The sequence below is a fragment of the Vipera ursinii genome (genome assembly GCF_947247035.1).
Source record: "Vipera ursinii genome assembly, chromosome: 1".
In the NCBI taxonomy this organism is placed as follows: Eukaryota; Metazoa; Chordata; class Lepidosauria; order Squamata; family Viperidae; genus Vipera; species Vipera ursinii.
In genome coordinates, this window is record NC_139512.1 from 140,354,108 (window position 1) to 140,364,846 (window position 10,739).

The 10,739-nt window shown below is 36.6% G+C and overlaps 1 protein-coding gene across 1 annotated transcript in view; it reads left to right on the forward strand.

The window, feature by feature from the left end:
* Nucleotides 1-7,248, forward strand: part of KYNU (kynureninase) — a gene marked incomplete at its 3' end in the record, with an annotated part of 113,562 nt that extends 106,314 nt beyond the window's left edge. The window contains exons 10-13 of the mRNA XM_083348754.1: nt 1,424-1,476; nt 2,583-2,668; nt 5,829-6,059; nt 7,105-7,248. Coding sequence (XP_083204880.1) covers nt 1,424-1,476; nt 2,583-2,668; nt 5,829-6,059; nt 7,105-7,248 — 514 coding nt within the window. The remainder of the gene's footprint in view (nt 1-1,423; nt 1,477-2,582; nt 2,669-5,828; nt 6,060-7,104) is intronic.
* Between the last annotated feature and the right edge of the window lie 3,491 nt (nt 7,249-10,739).

Consider the following 10,739-nt stretch of genomic DNA (forward strand, 5'->3'; position numbering starts at 1 on the left):
TCCATGAAGGATAATAAGGATTGCCATAAAATATAACTCTTGAAACTTGCTGTTCATAATTTAGTTTTCAAGTTTCCCGAAGACTTGAAGACCTGTTGTTTTTTGAGAAAACTGTCACAAAGATTATGAAATGTATTCAGGTCCTACACTCTTTATGGAAGAAAATATAAAACAATGATCTATTACTTGCCTTTTTTTTCTCTTTCTTTCAACAAGGATAGCAAGCTGGGATACCTGCCCCAGTCCAGTGATACGCAAATTCAGGCAGAACTTTTAGAGGAAAGGAGTCCCTTTTTTTAAAAGAATATTTTATTAGTTTTCTAATTTTACATTAAGGTGTTTAAAAAGCAATGTGGTGGCTGGGTTAATCAATAGTTCAATAACATACAGCCTCTGAAGGTTCTTGTGAGGTTCTTCTGTTCTTGATTGGGTTTCCAGACAAAAGATAGTTCTTTGGTTTGCTCCTTGGCCTGGAATGCTGCTCTTGGATTTAGAAAGCTGTCATTTGAATATTTGGTGTGATGGCCATCTTTCTGTAGAAAAGACCTGCATTCCCAAGAGTTCAGGCAGCATTACAGGTAGTTCTCAACTTACAACTGTTCTGTTAACAACAGTTAGAAGTTACTGTGGTCTTGGTAAAGAGTGATTTATGACCCATCCTTGAAAGTATGACTTGATCACACAGCCTCTACAGCAGGGGTCTTCAAACTTGGCCCTTTTATGACTTGTGGACTTCAACTCCCAAAGTTCCGCAGCTAGGCACGCTGGCTGAGGAATTCTGGGAGTTGAAGTCCACAAGTCATAAAAGCACCATAAAAGACCCTTGCTTTACAGTCATATCACAATTCAGGGACTTGGTGACCAGCTCACATTTATGATATTGCAGCATCTTGTGGCCAGCCAGCATGACAAACGAAAGTCAATTGACAAGCCAGATTTGCTTAATGACCATGGTGCTTTGTTTAATAATCACAGTAAAAATGTTTCTAAAATAGGGTCCAGTCACATGATGACTCGGTTGACCACATCACTTAGCAACTGGAATTCCAGTTCCAATGTTGGTCTCAAATCAAGGACTTCCTGTATCCACTGATTACTATGGACATAGTACTAAGCCCTATGAATCTCTTAAGAATCTAAAAAAAACACGCTATCAATTCCTCCCAATCTATGATTTATAGATGTGTGATTATGATATGATCTAAATTCTATATTGTGAAAAATACCTATGAACTGTTTTATCTGGGACATCTACAGGAATACTGAAAAACAAAAAGACTCCACTATGGGCCTTTCATACCATTCTCATATTCTTTATACATCTTGCTAGAAAATGTCTTGTGAAAAAAATATATATTTTAATTGGGTCACTAATCCTTGTCATTTCTTTTTCCCTGGTCCTTTACCATCATCCCCTCCCCAGTTTAATAGGATGGTGGGGTCACAACTACAAAACCAGGTTTCTCATGGAAAACAGTATGTATATTTGCCCTTGTGTTTTAAATTTCTTGTTTTAAATTACTGTTTACTTGTTTGTTTTTATGAATGTATATAAACGGCATCAAAAGTAATAAAGTTGCTGCAGAACAAGAGCAACGATTCTTTTCAGTACAGGGAAATGTTTCCATTCCATCCTGAAATTAAAGATCAAAGAGTCAAAAGCTTAAAAAAGTCCAAATTTATATAGATGATTTATAAAGGCCTTTATAAAGATAGAAAAAGAAAAAGAGAAGAGAAAGAGGGCGCAGGGGATCGAAAGCATGTAAGAGAACATTGCTTGGGAATTTAAAAAGCAAACAAACCAAAATGTCAAGGAAAAAGAAAATCAACATTTTTATTATAAAGGTAACATAAATTAGCGGCTTCTATAGTTCTATTCGTAACAGGAAGGCAACGTTAGTTGTTCTGTGGAAATTCCAAATTTTGATGTTATTTATTTGGCATTATTATGTGCATGTCACTTAGCAGCCTGTTCTTGTTTCATTTTGATTAGTGTTGCAACATTGACATTTAATTTACACTCTTTTTTATGCATTTAAAATCTACTGGGAGTCTTGAATTTTGTATATCACATAATAAGAATGGGTTTGAGGCACTAAACTAGCTAGTAATACTATTAAGGCCTTGTTGCTTTTTATAAGTACTCCTGTTTAATTGTGCTGCCCTCAAAATAATTTGGAAAATATTTTTTTTAAAGTTTTTAAAGTCACTTACCATTATTGAAAGTGACAGTTTCTTCAGGGATTAATCTCAAAGTTAAACAAGACCTGTTTATTTTTTTCATAAAAATATGAATGCTTGTGCAACCTTAATAGTCTTTAATCAAATTTATGGGGATCATTTGTACCATACTGAAAATATCAAAATATTTTAAAGCTAAATTTCTACTTTTTGCATTAAAAATATTGAAAATTGTTGACATCCAATTGTTTTGATTAGCTGATGGAGTAGCATCAAACCTGATTTGGAGGGCCTGGACGAAGCTCTCTGCAAGAGAGGACATTCATATAATATTCAATATAGCCTAATACCTCTCCAACCATATAGAACCAGATTCCTCACATAACTTATTATTGTTACAGAATTGCAACTCAGCCCTGGAATCAACGGATTTCGTTTATCAAATCCTTCCATCTTATTGGTCTGTGCTCTTCATGCTAGCTTAGAGGTGAGTAATTATTTTCTCCTAAGGGAAGACATTCAGACAAAGGAAAAAATGTTGTTTCATTAGGCAATATTCCTTTTTGATGACAGTAAACTGAAAAATCTGTACAAAGACAAAAGCTTTGAATAACCTTTTACAGTGGTACCTGGGTACTCATTGTTAAGTGGTTTGAGAAGTACCAAAAACTATGAGTGCCAAACAATTTTTCCCCTAAGGAATAATGTAGTGAGTTATAAGGCAACCAACACTGAAAAGTTCTAGCTTATGCAATGAGTACCAGGACAACATTTTTGCATCAAAATGCACTGAGTACCAAATTTGATGAGTTTCAGAGCAGTTGAGTACCAAGGTACCACTGTACTTTCACATTATCTGTACTTTGCCCACTTCATTGGTTCCATTGCAGTCCCATGTTCCCCTTTCAGCGGGAACATGAGCCGATCCACAGAACACAGGGAGGTTTTGAAGCTGGAAGCATGCAGTACGTTAATTAATTAAATGAATAAATTATGTAACTAAAATACAAGCATTGTTCTTCTAAATTTATGTTTTGGGTGCAAAAATCCGTGAGGTACGGTAGTAGGCACTCTGTAACATCGAGCTGAGCCAACCCATCAGACTAAGTAAGAAAAACTTCATAACAATGAAGCCTTCTGCTGATCCACATTTATTTTTCCCTAGCATCAACTGATAAATTAAGAAAGAAATTAAAATTTGCAAGCTTGTATGGGAATGTATTTACTTATTTAGTTCTTCTATTTAATCTAAAGCTCCCTGGCTCCTATTGACTCTTAAGAGGCTTTCGCTTTGAAAGCAAGTAATAATAAAACATAAAAAAGAAATCATGGATGTCCAGGTGAGAAAAAGCATACATACCCACAGAAATAGTATGCTCTGAAGCTACTCTACAGAAAAACCAGATTTTACCACCATTATAAATGTAAAAAAATGCTCTTATTGGTAATTCTGTTTCTTAGAACAAAGCTACATACATCCTGATGCAATATTATTATAGGGACAGTATCCTTTCTTTGCAAAATATGGATAGGCTTTTGGAAGAAAGAGCATACTCTTGTTGGTTTGTGTGCTATTTCTCAGCTGCATGTCCACAATTTGTCTCTTGCTTTTTATTCTTATCTGTTTTTAAAGTGAGAGTCTCCTGGAGTTAATAGGAGCCAAGGGACTCTAAATTAAAGAAGTAAACAAGTAAATACATTCCAGTATAGGTTTTCACATTTTAATTTATTTCTTAATTTATCAGTTGATGCTAGGGAAAACTAAATGTCTGTCAACAGAGGGGTTTATTGTTATGAAGTTTTTATCAGTCAGTCCAGTGAATCGTTGCACAGAATGCCGAAGCAACATCACATAGAGGAACCAGAGTTTTAACCACAAGCAAAATCTCCAAATTTCATAGAAATACTGGGAAGTAATATATCCTGGAATATTATTCACTTTTGAGTTACAAATCAGTGATTTTTTTTCAAAGAAAAGAATAATGCAGAATTTAATATATCAAGTCTGAATCGTGTGACTAGAAGATTTAATATACCTCACATGTCTTCACTTAGTTGCTTTGTAGAAAACAATTAGCAATCTTTAGGGAAACCTAATATAATGGGTGTTGATTCATAATTTGCTACTTACAAACTGATTTCTATCGGAAGCTAATGTTGTGTGTATATCTTTGAAAAATGCTATTTGACAGCCATCCATATCCTTTGATATTCACACATATTTTTATTCATCTCAGGCTGCCGAAGTCTCACTTGGGGACAGTTTGGAAGTGAAAACCAAGCTATTTTTTCCCCCTAAATTGCATTGCCAGTAAAACAAAACAAAACAAAATCAATCACAGAATTACTAATAACCTAGAGAGTTTTATTTGAAAACATTAAGATTTAAAATTCGGCATTAAGAAATGCCAAGGGGATATGGCGGTATATCGTATGTGAGAGGGTGTGTGTGAGAATGTGCATTTATTTATTCATTTATTTATTCGTTCATTTGTTCTCTTGAGCAATTAATTTGGTTTACCCTTAAAACATCTTTTGTATTTTGTAAACTTTATATGACCTTAGAGATGATACTGTGCTCTGACCCAGATGGTGCTTAGAAATGAGTGGGGGGGGGGAGAGAGAGAATCTGTCATTTAGCCCACTACAGGGGGTCAAAGCAGGAAGAGCACATCAGTTTCTATGGACTTGCCTTTTTGTGTTTGCATTACATTTTTGGCACAGTCAGGATTCCCTTGTGCTAATTGCTGTAGTACAGTGAAATAGACAGTCTCTGGCAAAAGATGACACTTAGGAAATGGACTGCCATCTTGCATAGGGATACATTAAGCAGAAGGTACAGTTTCTAAAGAAACAGCTGAACAAGGCAAGTGTTAAAACACACAACAAAGGCAGTTTTCCTTTTAGAGCGAAAGCAAGAACATTTGCGATGGAAACATTTTTCTTTATCCGTATATTTCCTCTACAAAATCCTTATAAATGCAACTCCAGCTGGGAAAGGTCTACAGCAACTCATTTACCAAAGTTTTTTGCAACATGAGATGACTTCTGTTGCCTTCCCCCATGCTGGCAAGTAGTATTTTTTATCCCTCTCTCTCCCCAAGTCCCAGTGCATTAAAGTTGTGAATATTTGTTCCCAGTGCCATCATGTTAACAAAGTGCCTCATGCTCCCAATCCACATGTTTCCTACAAGACCTACTATCTCTGGGAAGCAGTTGCAGCTTTATGCTGTTCCTTTCTTGGGAATGTCTGATCATTCTTGAAACACAACATACAGAAGCAGAGAAGAATGGTACTTAGTAGACAATGTGCATGTAATTAAGCTAGCAAGAGATCATTTTCAAGTGTATTTGTTAGAATACGTGGTGGTTGCAGTGAATGGAAGGGATGTTAGGGAACTGATTGCTTGAATATGTCTGAAGTGGCATTACAATAAGGGGATACATACAAAAGAAATGGGCTAGCTATAACTTTCGGAAACTGTTGTTTTGTTTTCATGTTATATGGTATTGCTAGTGATCAAATAAATGTTGACAATAAATCAAAATAGGGTACTGTGTAGTTGAAATGGTTTATTTTAGGCTGTCTTTGTAGAGAAAGCAATGTTCTTCCATGCAGCAATGATATTTTTGTTTGTTTTAAATAGATCTTTGCTCAAAGTACAGTGAAATGCCTTAGAAGGAAATCCATACTTCTTACTGGTTACTTGGAGTATTTGATAAGGCACTATTACGGCAAAGATAGAACTGACCCTGAGAAGCCACTTATAAAAATAATCACACCATCCCACCATGAAAAAAGAGGATGCCAGCTCACCTTACTTTTCTCTGTTCCAATCAGAGATGTTTTTAAAGAGCTGGAAAAACGAGGTGTCGCTGTAAGTAACCTAGGTTTATGTTGGAAACTTCAAAAATGCTTTTATTTTGTGGAAGTCGCCATGTTAATTTTAGAATAGCATTGGCATTATAATATGCAGGGTAGAATAATCAAAACAAAATAAAGTTTGAAGTAGCATTTCACAATTCATAAATATTGAATGTTGACCTCGTGGTTTCAGGGAGAAGAAAGTAGAATATATGAGATGTATTTGCTAGGTCATTGCAGTCGAAGAATCACTTGAGAGTTTTCAATAAGTCATAAAATTATGACCAAGGCTGAGGTACATATCCCTGTAATAAATATACAACAATTTTGGGAAAAATGGAACTAGGTAGCATAAAGTTGTGGGTGGTTCTATAATAGCATTAAATAGTCTAAAGCAGGAGCCAGCAATTCTGGGAGTTGAAGTCCACAAGTCTTCAAAGTTGCCAACACTGGACACTCCTGGTCTAAAGGTTGGTTGGTTGGTTGGTTGATTTCCTTCCTTCTTAAAAGTAATTACTTTAATCATATCAGACAATTCCTTCAAAATATTATCCAAAGAAAATGTCCCCTGAAAATTATCCTGTGTAATTTAATAATGCAGCTCTTATGAACCTTGTGTGAAACGAAAATTGTGCTCTGGTGGATTCTGGTTCCTTCCACTAGCAGAAAGACAACTCTGGTTCTATCTAATACATTGGAATTATGAAATTTATTAGCTTATGTTTTCAGTTTTGTGATTAATGGAAAAGTTGAGAGATTCACTGGGATTATAATTTCACCCAAGTACAAAGTATTGATTGGAAAGACACATTAAAAATAAGGGTGTTTTTTTTTTGAAGTTGAGGTCCTAGTAGTGGTCTTGAAAAACAACATGGAAATTATTTGTCATTGTGTTCTTCCAGATTATAGGGCAAAAGGTTTGTAGGAAAGTATGGTGACTGATTAGTATTCTAAAAGGAGCACACAAATGTTACACATGCGATTTGTTTGTGTTTTCACTTTGACAAACCAACACAAAGGCGTTAAATTTATGGAATATTTATCTGGGTGTTTTGCAGTGCGACATGCGGGAACCTGACGCTCTCCGCATTGCCCCAGTTCCTCTCTACAATACTTTCCAGGATGTGCACACCTTTGTGGAAATCCTAGGATCTGCAGTTGCAGCTGCAAAGCAGACTGCAAACTCAAAGTCACTTTCCTGATCTTATTGATAACATTACTGTATCTTTGTCCTCTTCTCCTGGCCAAGTGCATCAGAGGTTTTGAACATGTTTTGGGGGCGTGGGTGGAATTTCTTCCAAATTGGGCCTTATTCTACTGCTTTACTTTCTAAGATTAATTCACTTTCAATATTGGATTGTAATATGCTTTCTATTAAAACTCAAGCTTTCACCCACTGGAAGTTTTGTGTGACATCATTATGCAGAATAAGACTTTTGATCGTTCCTGTTTATGTGATATCTTTCTGTGTAAACACAGTCCACGTTAAGTGGCAAGCAGCCACCTTTCTCCCTGAGTTGCCTGGGAGGGACTTTTGCCTGCACATAAAGAGTAAAAACTTCTCAACACTTTGTGCTGTCACCATGAACAGCTAGCAATTTACTGACTTCATATTGTTACCTTAAGTAGATGAGGGGCCATAACTCTTGTTCAAGTATCGAGATCTGTTCTTAAAGGTGTTATCCAAATATTGATACCTTTTTAGGTATTGCGTATTTTACATTTGATTTGTGATTTAGATTAAAGAAAATATTGTCAAAGTATATTAATATCTTAAACATTTCATTCATGGAATGCCTCAGTGGGAGGAAATGAAAGAGGCCGACTATTGATGCCTTTATCTAACATTTTCCAAGGGAATGCAGTCAGTCTGGTGAGATTCTTGTAAATGGGTGATCAACAATAAAGAAACTGCTTTGGCCTACAGATTGTTCTGATTCCTTGTGTCTGACAAATCTGTGGGTTCCTTCAGTGTAGGAATCCACCAATGGTATTTAGTCCCCAGTTGAAAACCTCCAAAGAGGAGACTCAACCATTGTTTTGGAGACATTGTTTCACTGCTTAAAAGCTCCTTCATCAAAACATTCTTCTTAATATTAAGACTGGTTATCCTTTCTTTTAAATTCAACTCACTGGTCCTTGCCTACACAAACTATTCATTGAATTGTTCTGCATGTTTCTGATCATGCATGTGGCATTATTAATGGATAGAGTGTCTAGAGCAGTTTTCTAGGCTTGGTGGGCACTGATATTTGAGAGACTTGATGCATGCTTCAGCATGTGCTGGGCTAATGGTTTCCACTTCCTCATTTCACCTGGAAGCTGTTCTGTGCTTTATCATCTGTTAGGACCTATATTAGAAACTACTTTCCCCAGTTTGAGAAAGATTAAGAGGTGAATATCAGATTATGCTAGTTTTTGCCCAATGACACCATCCCATCTCATCATGCTGTTAAATAATTAGCTAGTGAAAGTGTTTTATATATATAGGTAGTTGATCTCAGATTCTTAACTAAAACATTTTTCAGTAGTGGGGCATAAAGAAGTGTAACTGAATTCTTGGGAATGCAAAGCACCATTGAACAATGATTAACACAAACATGAAACATTCTTCTAGTGTTATAGCTTACTGACTTGTTTAGCTGTTGCTAACTTTGAGAAGGTGTTCTGACAAAATAGTATCCTATTTCAATTAATTCCCTTGATACTGTAATATTAGTAATGGGCTATTTGGGGTAGTTTTCTATCAGTGTAGCAATTATGATTTTATTCTTAACTTTTTTACAGAATGAATCTTACGATAATACTCAAACTTAACATTAGGTGTCAGCATTTTACATATTATTTCATGAGAACCAAACTACCCGAAAGCTGCAGCATAATGATGGAAGTTTCAGACTTTCATTTCTACAGCTGTCAATTAACATCTCTGAAATAAAAATAAAGCACACCATGTTTCTCGAGTGCTTAGCTCTTTACATACGAAACACAATGTAACATCAACATTTTAAATAAAGAACCATATTGTACTTAATTTTGTAATGTTTTGGAATGATCTTTTTTTGGCTAACACAACACATGAAGAGCAAAAAGGAGAAAAGCAATAGAAAGATATGTAAAGGAAGCCTGTTCCAGAAATGGAGAAAGAAGAAAAGAATGACTGGTGACCAGGATGCATTGCTTGGCCTCATCCATTCTATCCAAGCTTTCTTTGAGTTGAGGCTCTGTTTTCATTCAAGGCTACATTCATCACAGGGCTGGGAAACATTCGCAGCTAGAGGTATGGGTCATGCAGATAGTTGTGGAAGTATTTGGGTTTACACAGTTACAATCTACATCCCATGTCCTTTCTTGCAAGCCCCCATTTCAGAGCTCAGTATTTTTGCAGGGAAAGGAAAATTGATGATGATGATGGAGTTGGAAGGCAGCTTGGAGGTCTAGTCCAACCCCCTGCTCAGGTAGGAAACCCTGGCCTATACCATTTCAAGCAATGTCATGATCATCTTATCCTGCTGCCTGGAGGCTGTGAGGATCTGGATGGGGACAACAAGCTTCAGTTGAACTCTGTCAAGAGTTTGGTTTTGGTTTGGGGGGCCCCCTGATTCAAAGACTATGTCATTTTTGGTGCTGAATGAGGTAGCACTGCCCTGGACAGACTCGGTGTGCAACTGGGAGGTCTTCCTAGACTCATGACTCCTGCTCAATGAGCAAGTGGCAGTTGTGACCAGAAGAATCTTTGCAGAACTTCATCTTGTGTGCCAGTTATTCCTGGATCAGCAGGCCTTGCTTATGGTCATTCATGCCCTAGTCACTTTCAGTTCACACTACTGGACTGTGCTGTACATGAGTTGCCCTTGAAAAGTATCTGGAAGCTTCAACTGATACAGAATGCAGCAGTGCACGCAGTTATGTGTGGTCCTAGAACAGCATATTACTACTGCTACCGGGAACGAATTCCCATCGCCCAGTACGCTCACACAGAGAGGGCCTCCTCAGGGTACCGTCGGCTAGACAATGTCGGCTGGCGACCCCCAGGGGGTGGGCCTTCTTTGTGGGAGCGCCAGTCCTATGGAATCAGCTCCCCCCTGAGCTTCGGATGGCCCAAGATCTCCGGTCCTTTCGCCGCGGCCTCAAAACACTCCTTTTCCACCTGGCTGACCTGGACTGACAGGCATTTTAATTATGTTTACAATTTTTAATTTATTTTTAATTTTTAATTTTAATTTATTGCACAGATGATTTTAATTTTATTTTTATCTTAATTTCTGTACTTATTATATGTTATTGTTGTTAGCCGCCCTGAGTCCTTCGGGAGATAGGGCGGGATATAAATCCCATTAATAAATAAATAAAATAAAATAAATATTACACCTCTGCTCCACCAGCTGCATTGTTGGTCCTTTCAGTGTGGCAAAGGGATCACTAAAATCTTAAGTCACTCTTTATTACATTGCCTATTTTATGCTGATATGTACTTAGAGCTTATAACCTACATTTAATATTTCCAGTCATCCAAAGCAGATCATTTACAACTTTATTTTTACCTACATTTGATTTTGTTACTTTAAGTATAGTCTGCTGTGTTATATGTAAAACACATAGCCCACTAATTGATAAGTCTAATTAGATTTATGATTAATACTTTCCTTTTTTATATAATATATTTTATTGATTTTTTTTAACATAGTCACCT